At 39.0% G+C, this 26,167-nt stretch overlaps 1 protein-coding gene across 1 annotated transcript in view; it reads right to left on the bottom strand.

The window, feature by feature from the left end:
• Positions 1-26,167, bottom strand: part of cdkal1 (CDK5 regulatory subunit associated protein 1-like 1) — a 209,470-nt gene that overhangs the window by 94,890 nt on the left and 88,413 nt on the right. Inside the window, exon 8 of the mRNA XM_086037970.1 lies at positions 24,667-24,770. Coding sequence (XP_085894096.1) covers positions 24,667-24,770 — 104 coding nt within the window. The remainder of the gene's footprint in view (positions 1-24,666; positions 24,771-26,167) is intronic.

Below are 26,167 nucleotides of genomic sequence, written 5' to 3'. Positions count from 1 at the left end.
TAAAATAATCACCGTGGTAGTTTCTTATTCTGTGCATACTGAGTTGCTTGAATTTGGAGGGCGACTTATCTCTAATGTGTTGTCCAAAGGGTATCACTCCCCACCAGACGACGGCACGTCACAGATATGTGAGCTGTCTCGCCCGAAGATTGATTGCAAAGCCACACAAGGGACTTGGGGCCGCTAAAGTTGTTAAAGATTTCATAATCAACGTGTGCTTCAATTCATATTAGTTCTATTTTTTATTTATTTTAATCGGAACAATAATGCACTGTAACTCAGAGCGTACACGGTTGGCTTTTGTTTACATAACTCGCGTAAGAAATGTCATGTGTGACAGTCAGCCAATCATCAGTATATTTTTCAAACATGTGTATTATCATGTGGGTTATGCAGCACAACGGGTGCCGGTCTTGCAAATGCTGGCACCCGATTGGCCGCATGACACAAACACAGAAGTGGCGCGCTTATACGCTACACTGGTAAGCAAAAATACATTTTAAGGAGAACTGCCCATTATTTTGCAGCGAAACAAGACCAGGACGAGAGCAAGGAACTTTAAGCACTATTCCGTGCTCGCCACCCCTCACCACATACACAACGAATGGGGTTGACGGCGCAATGTGCCCAGCTAAGATCATTTTTGGAAAGGGCTTCACAAGCCGCATGAAACCAGCCAAAGAGCCGCGTCCGGCTCACGAGCCGCTGGTTGGCCAGGCCTGATCTAAAGCATAAATTCAAATAGGGAACATATTTAGGTACTGTATATACATCGCTCAAAGTATGTGTTATGATAGTGATTAGATAGATATGATTAGATGATGATAGCAGAAGAATGTGTGAGTCATAAATGAGAAAAAAAAGTACAACAACGATCTTGGAAATATGATGAGGTTGACGAGGTCGTCACGTGCAGCCACTGACGGCTGATGAGCCGTCCTGGTGAGTTGGCGTCACTCAAGTGGTTGTATATCACTAAATAGATTATTATTTTGCAGTCAAAAAAAGCCTAAATGTTGAATTAACTGCTGCATAGTAAGACTACCACTTCAGATGTTAGAGATGAAAAAGAAAAAGAAAAAACAGTTTATCCAAAATTTATTTTTCTACGGATTGTGTGCCAAAATAGTTGAATTTCTTGAAACGTACCTATGTTCTACTGCTAATTACTAAAAACGGAAAACGACTCAAACTTTTTTTTCTAGAGAAAGAAGACATTTTCGTTCATTCAGTGTTTCCCACGCCATGTTAATACTTGGGCGCACCGCCCAAGTAAACAGACGGCCACCCAAGAAGTTTTCAAGAGAATTTAATAAAAATATAAAAAATTAAAATAAAAAAAAATCCCCCCTCCAAAAAAAACAAAATGGGTCGCGATCGCAGATACCACAAGTAACGTTAATTCGCAGCCACCAAGCACCTGTGGGCAGGTCCAGCACCAAACTGGTTAAAAAAACAAAAACAAAAAGTGTCCTACTATAGTACACGCTGTCGCCCGTACGCCCATAAGTCATTTCGTTTGTGGCTGCTTGAATGCTAAGTGCTAAGCTAGCTTGCCCTGAAGCTGCGCGGTCTTTATTTATACAAGATGTAAGTTTGTGCAAAGCAGCAACGGGCTGGATGCTGCGCATCCTCTCCTCCGATGCGACAAATAAACAACCCCACTAGCAAGTAGCATTTTCAGCGCGGAGGCGAACGAGGGGTCGCTAAGTGTGCTAATCGCTGAAGTGAAATGCAGAGTTGAGAATAGCAAAATAAGTGCTTAGGTGTGCAGTAGACTTTTTACTGAAGCTTGACTAGAACCGCGTAATGGTGGAGATCCAGCATTATGAACAGAAATGCTGTATTACAATCAACACGTATGTCGACAAAAAATAAGGCGAGGGCTACACAAGCAATTTAGCACACGTTCTAAACACCGGCCGGAACTCGCCAACGGCATAAATAACTCAATCACAAATATTGTTGTTGTGATTTTTACACTCACCATTACTGTTAGGACCAAAAGATTAAAATAATACCATGATATGTATTTCAAGCCTTACCGCTAAGCCCCCAGTCACTGTTTGAAGCAGTTAAGTCTCTAGCAAAAATACGGGTAAAATATTGACTTATGTACAAAGAACATGTACATTAGCACAACATGTAAAACATTTTGGGGTTAAAAAAGGATTTTTATACACACAATTGAGTAATGTCACTTAGTAATGTGGTAACAATTTTTACTCTGAAAATTCACTCGAATGCACGATATGAAGTGTAAAATTATAAAAACTATTGACTGACTTCCACAGACTTTAACATGACATTAATCTCTAACAGTAACACCATACAAATGCATGTTTTATTTTCAGCTGCTTTATCAGAGGTTCCTTCATCTGTCCATATAGGTTTTATTTGCTTGAATTATGTAATTTTATCTATTAAACATAATCTATTTCAGAAGGATAAACTGTGTATACTGCCACTGGCTTACAAGTTTTAACAGAGTGGAGATTATATGAGCATGAAAATGATCCAATTAAACTGCAGTAAAACCCTATTTTCCCTGACACAAATCAACCAATTGCTCTGCATGTTCCAAAACACAGAGCATGCTGAATGCGAGCGAGCATGACAGATGAGGAGGAAAAAAACAAATGTCCCGATCAATTGCAATTTTTTTGATTGCTATCCTGGACTGACCATGTAAACAAATCAGTGCTCTATAGGGTGCTATACAGTATGTTTATTCTTCAAACACTCACGCCCTCACACATCACAAGGGCTTAAAACATGCTTATCTGTGTGTTGCTTTGTGTCATGAAAAACAAGGATATGATACAGTGTAATAGGATCCGCTTCATGTGCATTATAATCTATAATCTAATAAACATTGCCACTCACGCAACCAGTAGGAAAGTGCATGACCTCATGAACAGCAGTAACAGCTTAGATAGAGCCCTTTGAGCATATTAGCTTAACAGATCGAGCAGCAAGTATGTATGTTCTTTGTCTTGTATCTGTAGTTAAAAGCATTTTAAATCAAGAGAATGTGGAGGTTTAACCCACTGTAGGGCTGTGCAATTAATTGAAATTCAATTACAATTACGATTATTACACTCCACGATTACTAAATTGGCAGAATCGTAAAAAACAATTATTACTATAAATGTATATCCAACGCCCTATATTTGTTTACACAAAGAAATCGTACTTGAATTTATATATTTGCACCTTTTTAAAAAAAATATATATAGTTGCAAATTTTATAAATTTTGTTTGGTCCAAACGTAACTTTCATAATTATAGTGTTTCAAAGAAATATTTGTCATTATATGTTTTCGTCTAAAAATTTTCTTGTTTCATACCAAAAAAATAAGGATCGTTTTGAATAATCATGATTTCAATTATTACCAAAATAATCAGGATTCATATTTTTTTTCATAATCAAGCAGCCCTATGGCACAGGTTTGTATTTTTTTGTTGTTGTTGATAAACAATTTGAAATAGGCAGCACAGGCACTTCATTTGAAATTATTTAAATAAGCCTCAGCCACAACTTGTTCCCCTTGATTTGACCTGAGTCAACTCTCCTAGTCGATTCCCACGGAGACGATAATTAGGCAGAATATAAATATGCACCAACACACATCTGCCCAACACAAAGAGAGAAGAGGATAAACATAGCACAAGGATCGATACATTCCCCCAAGTGCATATTCAGCTTGTTAACTCACATCAATTCACATAGAAACAACACAGAGCTAAAGAAAGAAGAAGTAAATAGCGTGCACTGTTGTGTTATGTTCGGCATCTCTCGCCTTTTATCACAATAAATAATAAGAACACAGCAAGTGAGGTTAAAGAAGAGGATAATTGCTCACAGTGGGGGGATTCAAATTGATGACCCCGCATCAATGGCAACTTAACATTCCATATCTTCCTACCCTTAAAGGTCAAGGGAGGGTGTGAGTTGAACTAGCAGGAAGCTAAATCCTAAACTGTCTCTTGGTCACACTACCTTCCAAAACTAAAAGGAGTGTATTAAGAGTTTGTGAAAAATGGCAATTTGCATCATGTGTATGTTTTAATTGCAGCTGAACTGCTTGAAGATAACGTGAATGTGTATTAGGAGTTTTGTAATTATATGCTCCATACCACAATCAAGAAATGATTCATTTTTTAATCACTTACAAAGAGGTAGAGAGAGAACACACACATCTCATACATAAACAGGCAATAATTCTTGTGCTGCGCCATGACCTGAAGGCTTGTCTGACCTTCAATCACTTTGGTCCCACCCCCATCCAACAGTCAAGCCCCCATAGCCGTCTTGTGCCTTCGCGGTAAACCTCTCCGCCCACTTCGGGAAAGAGACTAATTCTACACCAGATGTCAACAACGGCAACTTGAGCAACCGAAAGAAGGAAGGGAAAGTCAGACAGTGTGCAGGGTACAGCAATGAGCATTTGTCATTGTCAATATTAACTATACTGTATGCGCAAGCGCTTTTTGATTTATGGCCAGCTTCCTGACATCAATATAACTCTTGTGACATAACTTCATTACAACATATGATAAATCAATTTTCCTCAATTATTTGATGCAATATTATTACGGTTCGGACCACAAATCATCCTGAACTTGATGTCATTTAAAGACGATTACTATTGTTGTTGTTGTTGTTTTTATAACCACATTCCTGCAGTGTTTGCTTCGTCCTCTATATATATATATAAAAAAAAATGTAAAACATCTTGGAGAAAAAAAAAAATGCATATTTCAAGGATGTTATGCGGTATTCCTTGCATACCTTTGATTAACTAGAATAAACAAAATACTGTAATGAAGCTTCATATTTAAACATATACACCTAGATGTAATCACTTCCATGCCACTCCCATTTCCATACATTTACACACGCATGAACAAATGCCACACACGCAGAGTTTGCCGGGCATAATTAAACGGCTTAATTTAGAGTAACAAGTGTTGATGTGGAGCGTGGGCAGCCTGGCAGGTAGCATCATCCTCGCGGATTAAACCAACACGTACTTGTATTATGCAAATATTCCCTCTCAGGCATGTTTACATTAAAAAACATGCATGTACGCAAATACACAAATGTGCACGAATACACGCACGCACACACGGATGTACACGCATGTGTGCAACTTTAATGAAGAGGCAACACAATCCTTTAAACAACACAACATGTCAGCTTTAACCTACTTTCACAGAGTTTCCAAACTACAGGCATGACCTTCTGTGCGCGCCTGCACATGAGATAAAGTGCCTGGATACATCAAAGCTTCTGCTGGTGTGTTTGCGAGCATGCTCGGCGCATGCAATGTATGTGAGGGGAAAACGTGCCATATGATATATGGGTCAGACATATTGTATGGATATATCAGAAGTAATTGGCAGAGGGGCTCAGAGTACTTTGTGTGTGAGTGTGCGCGCTGGTATGGATGTTTATATTTGTGAGTGTGTATAAGAATGCATAGGGTCGATTGGAATAGATGTTACATCCTCTCTTTCATCTCTTTTTCTGGGAGTGTGTCAAGACAGAAAGAAGTATCTTGTGAAGTTTCCCGAGCAGATGGACGGCTACATAAGAGGAAAGTGGATCTGTAGGGACAAGTACAGCCCTTGACATCATAGCAGTGCTGCAAGCTATATGAGTGGAGAAACGATGAACTGATGGACCAGGGAGGAATAGTTGAGCATGACAATCAACATTCAGGGATGCTTCATCAAATTTTAGGTGGGGAACAGATGGAATTTTCACTCTGAATCACAAGTCTCATTGACTGCTTAAGTAAGAGTTTAAAATGCTTTTTAAAAGAACATAAAAGTACTCCATTATTAACTAGTCAAACAAACATATACACAGTAGGGGGCACCCGTACGGGAGAGGGGGGAGAAAATGTATTCAAATTACTCATGTATTATTTATTTACTTGATCCTAGAGAAAAGACGCAGTGATGATGAACACGCGGACAAGACGTTAGAGACGACTTTGTGGCAACAGTTTGGGGAAGGCCCTTTGATGGCAAAACTACAGTGCTCCAAGCAAGATTGACAACGGGGATCAATACATTTTTGTTCATCTTGAACATGCAGTGGCAGGTACCCCTTCACTTTTGTCCAAACACAAAAACAAAAAGTAATGTCCCCTTTGAAATCTCATTTAACAAATTTTCCAGAAAAGGCAGGAGAGAAAATAAAGCACGACCGGTACGTTTGAAAGTCTGTGTTATAACTACAAATGCCTGTTGTTCCACTAAACAATCTGATTCCAATAATAAGGTCATCTGAAATTTATATATTAAACGGCTTTTAATCTATGAACTGGAACTGAGCGCTTCACCAGAACTGTAGGAAGAGATACTATTGTTGGCCCCTTGATTGATCTTAATACCACACACAATTTGAGTGTGATGCAAAAAGAAATATCGAAAGCTGTGTTTGCATATAAAAAAATGTCCGGTAGACGGATGATACAAACATGAAGCCTCCAAAAAGCCAAAGAAAAAGTAAAACAGTTAACAGTTAATATTGAGGCTGGCTGGGACTTTGTTGAAAATGCTACTGATGTCTCGTGATGTCATGCAAGATGGCAATTTAGAGCAGTGATATGTAACAGGTTGTTGGCCCGAGAGTTGCTCAAGGGCACATATTCTGTTGCTAAGTCCCCGAAAAAACAGCCTGAATCGGCATTTGAATCCATACCTTGTTCGAGGGCTAATTGAAACACTTTTCTATTGTAGTCCGTAACTGTGACTTACAGAAGTCTATACAGAAAAGGTTATCCATCAAACAGGATTCATCCACACTTGACCCCAATGTCAGTCTATCAGGATAATGAACATGTACAATGCGTCATTAAAAGCGCATGAGTTGAAGCCAAGGGGAGGACGAATGTCGACGGGGCTCATGGATTAGAAGACGGAGCGGCAGAGACACAGCGAGTGTCAGAGGGTCTAAGAGTCAAAGGAAGCTGTAGGGGGCATATCGCATCTCGCTTCACAGAGCTCAGAGAACAGGAAGGCACTGGGAGCGCCGCGTACACACCCACACTCACATAACATATGGAAATGACTTCCTATTAAAAAGCCATTGAGGTGGTAATAGTTCATATCTGCTGTCAAAGAAGTCAAGGCAACAGACACATGCACGTGCACACACGCATACGCGCACACAAGCACGCTATTATGATTAATCAGACATAATAATGTTTAACTTTAATTCAAGGCTGTCGACCTAATTTCTGTTCATATTGTGTAAGGATGTGTGCGCCCACTGGCCTGTGAGCTTGTACAGGGACTAATTTGATAAATAATAATACGTCTGGTCAGTATTTATGCTAATATATTCATGACCCACCGGCAGGCATCATGTTTGTGTTTGTTAATTCGCTTAGCCAGCGTGTGTGTGTGTGTGTGTGTGTGTGTAAAATGAGTTACTGTGGCAAATCCTGATGGACTTCACTTGCAACCTTTTGTGTGTTTACTAGTTGGAGACTACGACATAATGTGTATAATAATCTGTATTTGGAAAACGGCATTCAATTATAAAAATGGAATTCATGACGACAGTACGCGTATGTTCATTTCCATGATTGCTATTTGCATAGTTTTAATCATGTAAATATAATAATAGTTATGTAAATGTTGGTATTTTTATTTAAACATGCACAATATTCTGTAATATTGCCCAGGGCTAATGACAATGAATGTGTTTTGGGTTTATGTTTTTTTTTAAGTTTAGCATTGCTAGAAACAGTATTATCAGAAGCACACAGAGAAAAATTTTTAAAAATTGAACAACAAAGCTTGCCTGAACAGAAAGAAAAACGTCCCACATTACATTCTCCACCTGCCTAACTTCAAGACCATTTTCAACGGAACACAGGAAAAAATGCGCTTTTGGCCCGGTCATCGGCCCGGATGATAATCGGTCCATCCCTAATTATAAGCAATTGATTTGTAGTGTTTCTTTACGAAACCACTACACCAGCTACTGTCAATTTACCGTATGCACAGAGCCGCGTTTCAGTCAAAAAGAGGGATTATTTCTGTTCTTTCCCGAAACGATTTCAGTAGGTTACACCAGGTGATTTGTCAAACAAACCGCTTTCCCAAATAAGTCAAACCAAATTGCTCATTGAACAGTGAAAGGCTTAGCTAAAACTATTTTAGTCATATCGCATCAACTCATCAAGTTTTCAAGGCACTTTATACATTCAGCAGGTCAAGAACCACACTCCTCATACATTATACTGTATACATATACATATGTATAGAAGAAAACCAACAGAGCCCCACATGAGCAGGCACTTGGCGATGGATGCAAAGAAAAACTCCCTCGAAGGAGAAACCTCGAACAGAGCACAGGATCTGCGGGGCAACCCCCTGCCTTGCTTTGAGATGGAGAGACTTAGTGAAGGTACAGATGGTAGATCAAGCGAGTGAAAACAGGAGAGAGGGGTTGAGCAGGCAGGGGAAGAATGAGAGAACCATGGGCACAACAGCCGTGTCAACAACAGTAATGACAGCGATGACGGCGAGAGTGGTCCGCTCACAACACCACCGTCCCCGGCCGGCCTCACTGCTCACTGAGTCAGCTAATCATTGACAACTGGCACATTTCCACATTGTGTAAAAAAAACTACTCCAACCATAACAAAGTAAGAATGTTTTTAATTCATATGAGGAGCTATTTGTGAGGGATCTCCACATGGAGGCAACAACGACGCGCGCGGACAAACACACACTTCATCAACATGAGAGAGTTTTGCCCCTAACCCACACACGCAATGGGGGTCAGAGGAAATCAAAGAGGAGGCTTTTCCCCAGCATGACAGATGCCAGGAGAGGCCATCTTGTCAGGCAGAAACACTCAACAGCTTCTTCAGCCGAAAACCTGAAGTGACATTTACTGGTGGTTGAGAGCAAGCCAGACATGTCAGCACAGTCACACATGCAAATGCAAAAGCATAAACAAGCATGCAGCAAAATTACACTAAATTGCAGAAAACAATTGTAGAACACGATTTTCATTTCTGGCCTCTCTCAGGCCTACAGTGGTGTAATTTATACCAATCTGTGCCCACATTACCATGTTAAAAGTTGAAGAAGTGACAATTTACTGCAACACAAATCATTTAATTTCAGGAATATACAATAGCTCACAAAAAAAAAATAAAAAGCAATTGTGAAGCTCAGAGAAAATGGAAACCTCAGTCACAGCTACTGGCCATGGTCTGTACGACCAGTGATCCCGAAGGAGAAAACAACAACTGGTGTGCCAAGTAACAGAAGTTGGATATAGATCAGAGAAAACAGCAGCAGTTGTCGACAGAGACATTTTGAGGGTTGCAGAGAAAACAAAACCAACTCCAGAGGGCAGTAGTGGAGGTATCCAAGCCACTCATTAGCAAGAAGAATAAGACATGCTGAAACAGCAGTTTTAAGAAAAAGAAAAAAAAAAAAAAGTTTTGCTCATGATCCCAAACATACAAACTCATCTGTAGACCTGGGGAACATGTCATGGCTTGGGGTTGCATGGCTTGTTTTGGGACAGGCTCGTTAATCTTCATTGATGATGGCAGCCGCCAAATGAACGCAAAAATGGTGTCAGCCAATTTAAAGAAGGATGCAACTAAAGTAATAAGAATATATTTCGTCCTGCATCAAGGTTATTATAGCCAACAACAACTAATGAAATAACAACAACTGAAAAAAGCATTTATTAACTAAATAAAATAAAAACGAATGTGCTTTTTAAAAAACAAACTGAAACTACATTAAACTAATGATAACTACTAATAATTGTAATGAAAATGTCCTTTGTGTTCATATTTGTCAATTAATTTAATACATGAGCCTTTGAGATACATTTAAAACGTACTTATTCCGGTATTACAGGACAGTTAGCTGGAAGAAGGAAAGTCGAACAGAAGTCTGGGTCGTGTCCTTTTACTGTGTGTCACCTCGTCCGACGGCAGCCAATAAAAAATTGTCACCGATTTAAGTTTCTTTAAGTCCACTTACCTACCTACCAACAAAGCAACCATCCATTCATTTTGACAATGACTCACAGATAAAAGCAAGTGGGCTTGTATAGTGTTACGTGTGGAATATTCTGTTCAGGAAGTCAGGAATCCACTTCAGTTGGCAACTTGGTAAACAAGGGATGAAAAGCAAGCCTATCCTAACTTTATTTAAGACATTAGAGTTGTGACGCAATGAACTTCAGAAGCAGTACTATGCACTGCACTTATTGTACTTCAAAGTCTGCGAACTGTTAAAAAGTACCTGTATTTGATTTGTGGATTGATGTTTTAAAAACTTTTTTAAAATAATATTTTTGTTGAGTTTTTAGTATACGATACGTACCGTGATGTTTTTTTTATATATCTTGCACTGATGAAATACAGAAAACACGTTTAAAAAAAAAAAGATAAAACTGCTACTAAAATTAATAAGGACTAAATAAAAACCAAGCATTTTCAAAAAAATAAAACAAAACTACATAAAAACCAACAAAACCGCTCTGAAAACTAATTAAAACTAACTGAATAAAAAATAAAAAAATAAAATGGAAGGACATAAAAAGTCAATATAATAAAAAAATTCCAAAACAATTATAACCCTGTACTGCATGCACTTCATCTGCTAAAGTGGAGACTGAGGCTGTTGTGAAAGGCTGGAAAAGCATTTTCATTTAGTTGGGTGATGTCAATGGGTCACAGGCTTGAGAAAATTACTCAAGCAAAGGATTTTGAACTAAAAGCTATTTGTTTGTAAGTCTATGCTCCAATAATTTTGTTAACGTGAGCTTTCATCATCAACAACACATTTAATTTGTATACCGGGTTCAGATGCATTAGTTGTCTCATAGCACTCTTTTAAAATCAAACCAGAATATCTTCAATCTACAGACAAAAAATAAAGAAATTGGCCTCACTGTTGCAACACTTTTGGAGGGCAGTGGATGCCAAAAAGTGCCAAGCCATTCCTTGAAGCATTTGTGCACAATTACTGACATACAACACAAAACTAGCAACATTGCAGCACAGACTTCAGCACAAGTTGACCAGACTGCAGGCTGACGATTCTTGCCCTAACATGTAGCAACATGTACAGGCATGTACAGAACTTTGAAGGCCCAGGAATATGTATCAACGAAGAACATTACATAAACACCTTCTCAATGTTTCTCATTTTTCCATGAATGATTATTTCATTTCTCCTATTATAATTGTATTATTTTCTCACATTTGGACTTTTGCTTATTTACTTCTTTTTCTTTAATTTTCCAGTATTTCTGTCATCTGCTGCACAAAATTACTTTTCTTTGCATGTCTGAAATATGATATAATGCAAATGCCAATCCTCCTCAAGTACTTTATTTCCCTGAAAAAGTACTTTATAATTCATAAAACTGATGAGTGACGTGCGGTGTCAACTATGAATGATTCCGCCTTTCATGATCCACACAAATCTTGCATACTAAATCTCAGTACAAGAACTAACCTCAACAATAACCTTTTCATATTTGAAAATAAAAAGGGAAAATAATATGACGATGAAGATGCCTCTTCTAAATGGTAACACTGGCATAGTGTGCAACATGTTCATGATGTTTGATTGTAAAATGATGAGAAAAGCTTAATATTCCAACACCATCTGTCAATTCATGATTCCTTCCGTAAGATTTTCCTATTTCAGTCACACTGCAACTTTGAAGAAATTCAGGAAACTATTTGTTTCTTCATATTGATTCACTTGAGTAGTGGAACACAATCATTTTACCAGTCAGACAAGGGCGGTGAAGCCATGTACAACCTGAAGCAGCCAATGAGAGCAAGAGAGTTAAAAGAGTGGAAGGAAACATTACTGGAGGACACACGCAGTACAACAGTTTGCACTTTGTAGCATTTCCAAACATTTCTCGGAGCAATCTTTCTCCCCCGTAGCCCATTCGTGTCACCCACCACTAGGGGCTCAGGGCTGTGGCCATGGGTGGCCCGCTCTGTGAGAAGTGATCCCTGCAGGGAGTGTGAAAAAGCCCTAGATGATATCAAAATATACATCAGGGGGAGGGCAAACACAAACGCGCAAGAATGCATACACACTCACAGGGGGACCAGAGTGTTGCAGTGATAACAGACCCCCAGACCAAAGTCATTTCTATGAAATGCTTGCAGACATCACCGTCACATGATATTATAGGACAATTGTGCATATAACCATCCATGCATTTTCTGAACCGCTTATCCTAAAAAAAATAATAATAATAATAAATGGAAAAATAAATAAATAAATCAGTCAACAGGAAATTGGTAGTTGAGCTGCAAATTAAAGAAGTTTAAGTGTCAGATGCGCCAGTTCAGATCTTCAGTTAATGGGACCTAATAAAGTTAAATGTCCTTCAATATGATCTTTTCTTTTAACAATTGATGGATTTAGAAATTATTCCTGAAGCGAACTAATGGTTTTAATCTGTACCAAACTAAACTCATTGCTTTTTGATCTACTGATTGATACTAAGACAACGGTCTACTCTGCAGTTATGTTACACTCAAAGCTGTTGTAATCTGTAACTGGGCACATGACAACAATATGCCAGACAATCCACGTTATTTTCTTGTACAAATGAGCTTTTGTTATGTATTTAAATACGTATTAAAGTTACGTATTATGATCCTAATATATGTTTTATTTTCACAGTTACACTACACACAGCATATTTCAAGTGTGCACACAGTACAGTGTTCAAGCGATGTGAACAACCGACCCTCGACTTTTTTTTTTCTTTTTATCCAGACAATCTTAGTACTGTACATTATGAAATAAATCTTAAGGCTAAGGCTAAGCCTTGCACTTACAACACCATTGATGCATTGTAATGCAATAACACATTCCTTTATACTAAGGTTCTTTTGCAGGGATAATTTCTAATTCCCACTAGGGCAATATCATCATTCTGCTTCTGGCACCTCCTATTCATGTTGCACTATGGGAATTGCTGATGAGAAATTCGCGTGGTAGAATGTGCTGAGCTATTTCAAAAGTACTGTTTTAATCGCTCTGTTTCAACGCGGATAAGCCAGTTGTGGCAGCGCATCTGACATTTATGACAGAATGATCACACAATGTTCACTTGTTGATCAAAGGCACCTGGCACTGCAAACAATGGTGTGATTTGAACCAAAACAGATAGTTGAGGAGACTGAATGTATGGGTGGATCAAAAGGGGAGACGGTAATGACCAACAGGGACAGCGCAGTGGGGCAAAAAGAAACACAAAACACATGAGGATCGAAGCATCAACTACATGAAAAGTGGGAGTGACTGAATTCAAGCAGGGAAAGAGACAAACGTCGTCAAAGCGGAACAGTTGCATAATTTCTCCATTGAGAAAAACCAAATTATCAGAATTTCTTCGTCACAAACATTTTGGAGAACATGTGCCCAGTCACTGCTCACATGTTGACATTTTGGCTAGGTTCACACCGCAGGCAAATGCGATCCAGATCGGTTTGTTTTGCCCATATGCGACCTGTATCTGATTTTTTTATGACAGTCAGAACGGCCTAATTGACGATTTTTTCAAATGGGACCTGGGCCACTTTCATATGTTGTCCTAGATCGGATACATATCGGATTTTTTGCAACGCGACCACAGTGTGAACCGCCAGGTCGCATACATCCGACATTGCTGTCATCCTCAACCCAAAATGTACCCCGAGCGGGCGGAGGTAAAGTGCTGGCAGATCGAATTTGCATAGTTGTACTGAGTAACAGTATTGACTTTATATTTTACTTACATCATAATAATAATGGAATATGAACGCTTACACTAAAAAAAACATTGTTTTTTTTTTCAATAAATCTGAATTGAGCATGAAGCCCTGCAGGCTTTATATGCCAACAACACATTACGTTCTCAAACTTCAGTCACTTTTTTACTGTTCTCTTAGGGCATAGTCTAGGCCCAACACTCAAGGCCCGGGGTCCAGATCTGGCCCACCACATCATTTTTTGTGGCCCGTAAAAAAAAAAAAAAAAGGAAAAAAAGATGTGGATCAATTTTCATGATTCTTGCTATAAAATCTGTAGCCTACAAAATTTCAAAGCTTTTTTTTTGTAACCAAACACATTTTTATAGTAACTTGAACAACAGTTGAATCAATATTTTATCCTAGACTTCAGCTTTCAGAACTAGTTATACATCAATATGTTGTTTATATGTAGTGATATACTGTAATAGGCAGCTTAAACATGTATATGATTTCACAGTCATAACCCCGCTCTGAGAGAAACTTGAAGATCAATGTGGCCTTCGACAAAAATTACTTTGACACCCGTGTCATAGGGCGTTGATAAGTATAATTATAGGTAAGCATTAGTATTGGCATGGTCAGATTTTTATTTGCTATATTCAAGACACATACAAGTTGGGCTCAAGTAATTCATAAATTAATGCAATAGAAGAAAAAGAAAAACCTCATGGAGAACTGGGAGAACTCTCAGAAAAACCACAACGACATCGACTTAAATAGCATTCCTCCTATGCACTCCAGAGGCTGTGGTAAATTGAGTGTGCCGGGAAGGTGAAACATTATATTGCACTTGAAGTTTAGATTTAGTTAGTCTATGCACATTTCCACAGAGTTATCAAATGTGTGTAGAGAGACTATATAAAAAACATTTTATTGAGCTGATCAAAGAGTCTCTGTGAATCGGATATTACGGCATTTTAGTCATGATATTTACTAGGTGGAGAATATTGGGGCTAACAAACATTTTTTTTCACCTCCAATCACCAGCAGTGATCCCCCTTCAAACATGGTGCCAGCAGCCGGCATTAAAAGACAAGTCTGAATAAGCACAGTATTCTGATCAAATTAGTATACACTAAAAAATACACTGTTTCAGAAAGAAAATGGAGCCGGAATAGTCAGCATGTCCGGACCGGCCAACTACAAATCCACTTGTTAAGGCATTTTTCAAATTCAAAGTGTGTTTGATCTTTTTCATGGATTTCAATGACGTTCACACGTCTCAATAAAAGTGCTGGTATCTGGGATTTCCAGGCAGTCTGGGATGTCAGTAAATCACATATCTTTGGTGTTTGCAAACTCATTCTCAGGTCAGGGCCGGTGGTTGTGTCAGAAAGCTGGATGAGGGAATTCCAGGCGCGTGCAAAAGGACTCTGTTTCCAGTGTACAAGAGATTCCAATTCATCAGAAGATATGTCAGAGTGAAAGGGGAGGCATCTTTTGAGTTGGAAGGTGGGGACGATGCCTTGATCAAGGACATTTTGACAATTGTCAATTATCAGAGTAGAATCTCTACATTTTAGTGTTTAGAGGTGTACTGTGTGTGGATTTCAAACAGTATGTATTTGAATTCCTTGTCACTACTTTTAAAAGGATTGTTCCAAGAAAAAGAGAAATCCATTACCAATTATCACCCAGGCGGAAGTTAGCATCCAATTACCTGCATTCCTTTATCATGTCGCACCAACCTTTTTTTTTTTTTTTTCTAATGAACTCCGCAAAAACAAATCGATCTCTATATTATCGACTGCCCAGCCCACTCGGCGCAAAACGTGGTGATCGCTCAGAGCACTTGAAATTTTGAAATACCCTTTTAGTTTTCATTTGCAGAGTCAGAAATTTGGCCAAAAAATATATTCAAATTTTAACATATAATATCAAAAGAATATTTTAATATTATATAATAATATTTCATTATCAGGCTCAGGTTAAATCTATGGCACAGTATATTTCTATAGGTGTGTTATTACTTTGCTTGTTACAACCCATTAAGACTCTTTTTGTGAGTGAGTCTTTCATTTTAATGAGTCATTTATGCTCGGCACTGTTTTTGACTACTCCGCGTCCCTTTAAAGCATTTCAACTTTGACGGTGATTAGTGCCATCAAAATCATTTCACAGAAACAAACTGAAGATAATCCTACTGCGTGCATCACTGAAGATGAATGCTGTCTATCAGCTACCTTCTCTGATCTGAAGCATTTGAGGAAAGCAAAGGACAGATATGTGCCACAGAGCAGAACGCTTTGGAATCAATCAGGATTTTGTTTGGTGACACACGACCAAACGGCTGAAAGGGTTCAGACAACGACTTGTGTAGATTAAACAGCCCAATTAATCTCTCCTTCTTCAGCCTGCCAAGCTCCAGGTCTCAACTTCAAAGCGCACACAAAGTTGAGGACTTGAGCCATTTGTACATTTTTTTCACTCATGTGTGACTCAGTGGGCTTATGGAAACAACCTTGTAGTCGTGTAGTCTCTTATCTTCAATAGTAGAGTGACGGGCTACGGACCATTCAGGGCAGAGTGCAAAAGCTTCCCTATGTTGCCCGAGGACATAAAACCATTTTATGAAAGAAAGAAAGAAAAAAAAAAGGATACAAATTCAAGTTCAGGATTAAATTACAGCAGTGATCTTGTGACATGAAAGGAGAAAGTGTGAAAGACTATGAAGCAGTGCAGAAGGATACATGTTGGAAAACAGGAAAAACAGGAAAAAGGACAGGAGAGGAAAATAAACTGTGGCATGAAATTAAGTCATGGATGTTATTGTAGAATTCAGCACAGTACAATAACACTTAAATGTGCCATTGACACAAAGTTGTTTTTTTTTTACATATTCATATATATCGGATAAGCATAAACACGTCCTCCAATGGCTACAAAGTCAAATCTGACTCGCATGTCATCAATATCATGTGAAAATGTTTAGCAACTGCATGTCATTTTGTTGACTCTTCCTAACGCTTCTATTCATCTGAGAGCGACACTACAGACCTGAAAACCTTTTACTTTTAAACAGCAAAAACTCAAAACGAGGAATGTGATATCTATTTTTTTTTAAATCAATTTGGGGCTTTAACTGACAACAATGGAACAAGTAGAAGTAAGTTGATATACCATATTACATTGAAAACAATTGTCTGCTTAACATCTTGAGAATAGGAAATGCACACAAACACACACACACAGAACGACAGTGGTGTTATCATGGCGGGAGAGCCAAATATGAGTCAGAGGATTGAGAGGAGTTAAACATTTTAACAAGCACAAAACCGACTCTTCAGACCAGTGTTTAAGGCCTTGCAGACACTAACAAGTTCAGTGGGTGAGCACATGGTCTGATGTTAAACTTAGGTGTTATACTGCCACCTATTGACCGAATTTGCAACTGCTCTCCCCTCCCCCACAGAGCAGTCTGCCTCAATATATACACCCTTGTTTTACATGGACGGGAGAAGTTGAGAAGCAGTAAAAAGCTCCAAAAATTGGCAAAAAATGTCATTAAATTTAAGAGAGGTGAGAAAATTGCAAGGCAGTTTAGCTAACCGGTGACAGTACGGTACTTCATAAAAAAAAATGCATATATATCAAAGTAGCGCATTTGAATAGAAAAAAAAACAAAACAAGCGACTGAAGCTGTCGTTTGGAAGAAAGTGGATCATTAAATCGAGACAACATGAAGTAATGCAGTCCAATAACTAACAATAACTAAAAAGGTGTGGACACAAGTTCACAGAGGACAGAGCAGATGGTGTCTGCTGCACTCACAATAACACACACGCACGCACGCACACACGAGCACACACTGGTGACATAATAGTCGCATGCCAGGTGTGCAGTTGGTGGCCTGCAGTCTGGCATGGGCTAGAGTGTGCAAGTGTGTGTTGTCTCGATCCCTTGCTCTCTTTGTGTGAAAGGGGCCCCCTATTCACTCCGCTCTGCTGCCAGCTTGGCACTTAATCACAGGACAACACAGTACATGCACACACTAACACACACGCAAAGACACGCGCGCAAAGCTCACTCTCTGTTGCCTTTTTGTCCAGCCTACGGAGCGATTGAAAAGAGGTCAAAGAAGAATCCAGCTAGAAACAAATCAAATGCAACGATACTTTGGTTGAACTTGAAGCTGAAACTGTCAACAAAAGTGGAGGAATAGAAAATAAATGTCACCTTGCTTCTGCACCAACGATTCACTGACTCCAGGCACACACGCGCACACACGCAGATTAAGCACCATGGCCATGCATAATAAGCGGTGGGTGAGGTGAGACAGCAGCCGTGATGTCCAAATCGGGCCTCAGGAGAGTGCCTGGGGAAAGTGTGTATGGCTTTCTATCATGGTGGGGACAAATGTTTGGATGCAAAGAGCCTGGCGAGGACAGTTTGACTTGTCAAGGGAGACAAAGTTTGAAAACAAAGTTGAGTTGTTCTGCCGTGTGCGATTGTGGGTCCACACATACAAGAGAAATATAAATGGGAAAATGTGTGTTTTTGCAATTTCATATTGTCCAATGTAGGACATAGAACCATCAAATTAATAATACAGTCTCATGACTACTCCATATGTTGCCATGCAAAACTTCAGAGTAAAACTCCAAAAAGGTCTCAAATCAAACATATTTTCTTCAAGAATATGTTCTGTGCAGGCCCACTAGTTGAAACAAGGCATTCTGATAAATATTGCGTTTGTGGAAGAAGAGTTAATCCATCCTTTTCTAGCCATCCCTGGGGGCGGCCATTTTGTCACTTTGGTCAACTGAAATGGCATCACAGTGGCTCTGGTAACGACCAATCATGGCAGACATGTTTTCTGAAGCTGAGCCGTGATTGGTCGTTACCCGTGTCCTAGGAATTTGTGATGTCATTTTCAGTCGACAGAAGGGACAAAATGGCCGCCCCCAGAGATGGCTAAAAACGGGTGGATTTTGCTGCTTAACTCATATTCCACAAAAGCAATATTAATCAGAATGCCATGTTTCAACTGTGGAAGTGAATAGAACATATTCTTGAAAAAAATGAGTTTGGGTTGATTTCCCCTTTAAGAAGCTGCAACATCTTTCATTTTTACACCAAATGTAGTACAATGGTTCTGTTGGATGTGAGATCAAGATTATCAATACATGTGTTCTGGAAAAATTCAAACTACAGATGAGTATTTGACTTCCTGAACTGGTCATCGCAAAAGTACACAATCAATCAATAATGTCTGCATGAGTTCTGCCATCTTAGCAGAAGTCTAGAAGTCAAATGCTCATTGATGATGTCATCATTCCTCCATAGAACACCAAGTTCTTCAGAACGCAAAGTTGAGACTCAACCAACAGTGCCTCTGCTGGTTACAGTCATTTTCTTTCATATGTGACTAATCAACAATCAATTCCACAAACTCGTCCCAATCTTAACTTTCAATTTACCCATTAATATGTCAATCTTCAATTAGAATCTTGAACCATTTCTGTCTGGGACTCACCATAAGAAACTACCAAGCTTCTTTCCGGAGAAAATCCAACATTTCCTCCAAGAGCACTACTAACTTCATCGTTAATATACACAGTATTGCAAAGATTTGCAAAGAATAAAGACAGGAAATTATTCTATTCTGTTGACATACATGTGAACTCTGCTCTGAGTGGTGTGGTTAAGAATCCAGTGGCTGCACAAGAGCCGCATAATGAAAAACTGTTGCTCGAGCCTAAACTATGTCTGAGCACACACGGGGAGACTTTACTGCTTGAAAATAACAGTTTTGCAGTCTGCAAGAGCTTCTATCCAGAAATCAATTTTAGCCGGTTCATGAGAGCTTCAGCCTAGGATAATGACTTGGACGAGAATTTATTTAAGCAAGCGCAGCAGATTTCCATGTTATTTCAAATAGGCGGCACATTGTGGTGACTCAACTACGATCAATGCAGTCCTGTCGATATTTAAATCTTACCAATCTGTCATCCACACTTCAATGGAAGACACATTTGACAGATCATTCACATGGACATATTCAGGACTGTAGCCATACGCACGCTCATCCTTTGATTAAAAACAAAGCTATGAATGTTATGAATCCGCCACTCTTCAGTTCTAACCACGACATTGCAATGACTGGCTCTACTCACATGGTAAATAACCTTTGTGTACTTTCATGTGTGCTATTCCACTTATCCAAAACTCAGTTCTACCAATAAAACTGGTAGAACCACTGACGCGTGGAGGATTGTTCCGGGCAAACTTTGGCAGCCCTGCCTGGCCAAGTGTCACGTTACAGCAGCGGCCGAGGTAAACAGGAGCTGACACCTGTCACAGATGTTGCGGCTAGGCGGTGAGCTTGCCCACATATCTATCTGAGGCTATCTGTCAAATGCCATCCAGCTGATGCCAGTGAAATAAGCGGTGTCATTCTTGCCGTTTGAAACTGATCGTTCAGTCATGTGGAAATGGCAGAATAAGGAAGATTAAACGTGGGCACATCGGACATTTGTTTTTATTATACAGCAGAGGCCAGGGGGCTGTTTAAACTTTGATTGGTTCACATTTATAATTCCTTTTGTAAAGACTAACTATCACCATCCTGACCAATTCCCTGTTTGGCTCATCTTCAATGATGACCTCTGTTTGAGAATAATGTTTATTGGATTATCAAAGTCCTGTTGAAATGTAATGCATCAAACTTCAAATGAACAGATGACCTCAACTAGACGTAAAAACAAGTGCGTGAATAAATAGAAATAAACAATGGCAAACACAAGGTTTTAGATACCGGGCTCTACCAAGTCTGGCCATTATAACTCAACTGGCTCAAAACGCAAGTGGTGTCGTCATTGTTAGGATGCATTTCACACACTAATGTAATGTGTCATGCAGAAGTGATAGCCGTGTGTCTGTATCTATGAAGTGTCATGTCATGTTGTAGTCGGGACGGCTGCCTGACAGTTTAAAATGCTAAGATGACAGTCAAAGTATCCTAATAAATGTGAATTCACTTTTATGTCTCACAGCTGCGGCCACGCCAACTGAAGGGACCCTCAAGGTATAACATATGTACACAAACAAAATGAAATTATTAGGTTTGAAAGTAATGTGTTGATATTACATATTATGCATAGGAATAATAAATTGCGGTCGCAAGGTTAACAGGTGCAACTAAGTCAACTTCATTTTCAATTACCATCATCAATTCAGAATAAAATGACGCATGAAAAGAAAGGTGAAATTAACACTCGAATTACAAATGACGTGTTGAAGAGCAATTCTGTCCATGCACTGACTTTTCAATTTTCACCTCAGCTAACGCACTATTTTCACTGAGTAAACAGTCTTGGTATGGAATTGCAGATGTGCTTTTTTCTTGTGCCCCGTAAACATCACAGGCTCTGGGCGTCACTCATTGCAAGTACAGTCCTATATTTTTTGCATTCTTAACACTATCTAACAGTTTCCCTTTTCTTAGCAGCCGTTTTGACAGTTTATAAGTCCTCCCACGTTAATAAACCCACCTACTGGTCATATCAATGATTGGTCGAATGTCCGTAGGCATCCGTGGAACAAGACGACAGCTATTTTGATGTGATTACGCCGACATTCACCATTTGTTATCTTAGCTAAAGTGATGTTACAATTCAATAAATAACAGACACTGTATATAGTATATTGTAGTTTTTTATGAAAATGAAATGATTTTCAGACTTTTTTTTTTTAAACCACAAATCTAATGCGGACGCTATTACTTTGTGTTTGGATGTTCGAGGGTATGTTCACAACAAGGCTAAAAATACACAAACTTTCAGACTCCAACATATACAATGGCAGTGTGGAACATCCCCGGAGTAAACGAGGTTCTGTTGGCTGTAACGTCTTATTTCACAGATACGATCAATGACGTGACGGATCTGATTGTCGAATTATGATATCACAAAATGTCCATAAAATGCGAAATATCAGATCGCGGTGTGCCGATAACAATACATTTCAATGGGTATCAATTATACAGGGATTTTCGCTTTTCGCGGGCCAGCCTGGTCTCTATTCCCCGTGAATAGCTGGGGTCAACTATATAATTAAAAAATATAACTTTTTGTTTCCCAGAATGCATTGTGTGGCTCAATGCATTTGATGAAGTTATAAGGCCTTAATCCTTGTCATGTGTTTGTGTTGCCAGTAGATGAATGTGTGTCATATTTAACACATTTATGTTTGATTGATGTTCAACTACCATGATGACTGTGACTGTAGGTTGTGTGTCAAGGAATTGACCTGACATCCAGGTCAATTCGTTGTTCAACATGCATTTCTCACCTAAGAATTGCTTGTAAAAATTAAGATTTGCTTTGTTTTGAATAACAGGTCTATAGAATGACCATATCAACACATTTCATTGTTTATATTTAAGGATAAAGAGTTATTGTAAAGATGTATGTGAGATAAATAATGAAACCAGTGTTACTTGTGTACAAATGCTGTGAACAGTTAGAGTACATAAAGGTAAAAACAATCGGTAAACATGGGCCATTTGGCTGATTATTTTGGCCCATAATCGGCCGGTTTAATCGGCTGACCGATTATTCAGTCGGGCCCTAATATTTAGCTTATACTATACTATACTGTTCATACATTAACAAGAGTCTCTGATATTTAATAATTATACATTAGAATAATTCACACAATTTTCAAAGCTGTGCACTTGCTCACTGTTATTTCCACACACAAAGAGCTCTTTTTACCTCAAAACACATTTGAATAAATCCCATAAATCCTTTCAAAGTTACCCAAGATAAACCAATCAACTCCCACAGCTGGCTGACTGGCCAATTACCATTCATACTATTGCTGGTTACTCTTTCCTATGCACCACCAAATAGCAAATCCAATTGTGGGGTTTATTTTGTTAGTTGTTATTTGATTCAGATAAGGAAAAAAATTGCCAATAGACATAGTGAAAGCAAAAAAAAGGGGCATTTCATTTGACAGTAATGTAATTCCAAACTGCACAAAGGGCCTTCGGTTTATAAATGCAGAACATGATATGTTTAACAAAAAGAGATTTCTTACAGGGAGCATTTTGATTAGATGGCTAAAGGGTGTAGGACCAATTATGCCCAAAAAGAAACCTGCTTATCACACTTGCCAGGGTGCTAGTGTGTTTGTGTGAAATGATCATGTTGTGAGGAACTAAATCTGTTTTCACAGTCACTTAAATGAAAGGCAAGGTAAATCCTCCAAGGTAATCTCATGTTTTGATTTAAACACAAATTATAGGACAGGACACAGTGTCTCACCTAAGCATCTTATGTTGTGAACCTAAACATCTCATTAAAAAAATTTAAAAAAGCATCTTGTCTACGGTACATCCACTGGTTTTCAAGTGAGGCCACAGCCTTCAGTTTCCTCTTTTTGTGTTTTGAAAACAACCGCCACTTGCTATCATGCTTCCTGTGCTGTAACGGATCACTTATACATATCTCACCATCAAACTAAACTTCCTGGTTCATGTTTTATGACAAGCGCTCTACTTGAACTTTAACAGGTTACATTCAATTGTAACACAATGTCATTTGTAAAATCCCAGCAAACATTTGACAATTGAGATTATTATTTAGGGTTAAAATTAACACGTTTTCACAACACGCAACACAATAATATACAACACAGTCTTGCCAAATATTGCATCCAGAATGCCCTATGCTACACGTGCCCCTCAACTGTGCAAAAAGTGTAAAGGGCATGAGCGCTTCAACCAGCAGTGGCTTCTATCTTCCATGAGCGCATGCACACGCCAACACCAAGACCTCGCCAGCTGGTGAGTTTGCCCTTGAATGGCCACCCGCGGGCACTGCTGTGGTATGCATGCGGTTGTTCTAAAGAGTTCTGCATATTGTAGTAGCTCTGCAAAAAGGTCTCAAGTTCGCATCTGGGCTGCGGCCATTCTATGCCGAGTTTGCCTGTTCTGCGTGTCTTGTTTTTTTACCTGGCTTCCTCCCCCAGACCAAAAACATGCATTTACATCGTTCATCTGCATGGATCTGAGTGTGAACAGTTCTCGGTCTCTGACGTGTTATCATTCAAAGGTGACACTTGGGAGCGATGGATAGATGGATAATTTAATCAATGACTCAATCAATCAAGAGTCGGGTAAAAACGCTTAGTTATTAATACATATGAATCTTGTGCTTATGATTTGGGAAATTCGTTTGTGGACGGCCCATTTCTGTTTCAGCATTACTGTGCCCCAGTATGAAAAAAACAAGGTCCATACAGTAAAGCCATACGTCAATACATTTTCTGTGGACGAAGGTGACGCGTCCTCATAAAAGCCTGACCTCAACTCCATCCAACAACATTGGATGCACTAAATTAGAGCCAGGTTTTCACAACTGTTACCTCTGACCAAAGACTGAAAGAAAAATCCTGTATTCCACAATTGTGGTACATCTTCCAAGAAAGCAACTATGCAAAAGGAAGATTGACTCCATATGCAACTAGGTATTGTGTCTATTGTTTATGAAATGCACTAAAAACAGGAGCTGTGTTGTCAATAGGTAGATTTGCCCTTGACTGACCCGCCTGGGGGTCTTTTTGAACCATCGCCTGCTGTGCAGGAGGGAAGCTGGGAGTCTACTCTTATGGAACAGATGCCAGGGCACAGCAGCTGTTCATCTGGCATCAAACCAAGCCAACTGGATGGGCCCACAAAGCGAGAAGAAAAAACATCAACATGTGTTACTAAAACCTTCCCCATATGATATAGGAGAGCCACACGCACACTGAAATCAACAATTAACATTAATGTGGAAACACGTGAAACATACTTTATGTATTATTATTATTAACTCACCTTGGAAAGACTGCCGGGCTCGCTCAACCAGCTCTTCTATGGGATAGCTGGCCAGGTCTCCTCTGGCATGCTTCGTCTTGCAGTAGGTACATGCATTCAGGCACCTGGGCAAGTAGGGAGGGACAGGATTGGTTCCATTACTTAACAAAGCAGCCTTCATGATGCTTGGTTATACCTCAAAAATATACCGTCCATAATGTGAAGAAATATTAAACGTATTTTGGTATGTTGCACTTGTGTGAACTTACATCGAAATGAGACCGATAAGTCTCAGATTTAGATGCAAACATCCGTTATCACAAAACAAGACATGACTTCACAAACGAAGACGTTACAACAATTCAACATGTCTTTCTTCATTTAAATAAAAAGTCTAAAATAAAGAAAAATGTCAGCATAGCATCAAAGTGTCTATAGCATTAAAAGGTTCACAAAACCTATAGAAAGCTCTACTCAGGAAAGCAACCACAGTGGAGCACAATAAGAAAATCTCTCCTAAGTCAATTTTTGGAATTCACAGCCTTGTTACATTGAAAAATCTGCTCAGCAAATGAAGGACCAGTACGGATTTATGTATTGGTTCAGCACTCTTGCAAACCCCAAAAAAATATTTCCATTTTGTGCCTGTTTTTGAATCAGATCGAATCAAAATCGTTAAATTGTCAAATTCCATTCGTACAATTCGGGGCCCCTGCATATTTATAAGGCAAACTTTCTGAAATTCATCTGATGCATTTGCAGTGTGACAGGACAGCAGATGTTGACCGAAACAGCAAACAAGACTAACTAACACAAATGGGGCAGAAAGAAACAAGTGGCTTCACAAGTTCAATTAAAATGTGATTCAAAAGCAAAGGAAGCTCTTAAACTGTATAAAGGCTCCTTCTTCATAGTTGTCTATGTACTGTACAATGAGGCGGTTAAGTTGGGAAAAAAACCCACAAAGAAATATTTTGGAGGTCATCCACTAAAGTCTAATACTGTATCTGACATTCAGTTTGGATCAGTGAAAGACACATTTTAGTGCAAAAAAAAAACATGTGGTATACAATTTGCTGCAGCATCCAAATGTTCTAAAATATCCAAAGTGTGACGAATAATTGACCTCAGTCCAGTTTCATAATGAAAGAAGCCTCTGTTGGCGCACTGTGTACCAAAAACAGATTGAAAAGATTTCTGTTTCTCTAATTTGTTTTCATGTGGAATAAATACTAATTACTACTACTACTACAACTACTACTACTACTAATAATAATAATAATAACCAATACTAAATAACTAATAACTAAAGATTTAGAACCAGAAAATGCTGTGCTTTGAACCAACTAATGTGATGATGGTATATGTGGGTTTACGAGAAGACTATTCTCTGTTACCCAGAAAAAAATCAAAATAGCAGGCATTGAACTATGGCTTCACATAAAGTGACGTTGGACCCAAAGCGCTACAAATATCTGGTTCAAATATGCCCGGGTGCCAAAACATACTGCGGTTTGAACTA

This window comes from Filicampus tigris, chromosome 8, assembly GCF_054856515.1.
Source record: "Filicampus tigris isolate MCC_2025a chromosome 8, RoL_Ftig_1.0, whole genome shotgun sequence".
NCBI lineage: Eukaryota > Metazoa > Chordata > Actinopteri > Syngnathiformes > Syngnathidae > Filicampus > Filicampus tigris.
The sequence above is the reverse complement of the archived record's forward strand: the minus strand, read 5'-3'. Positions and strand labels throughout refer to the sequence as shown.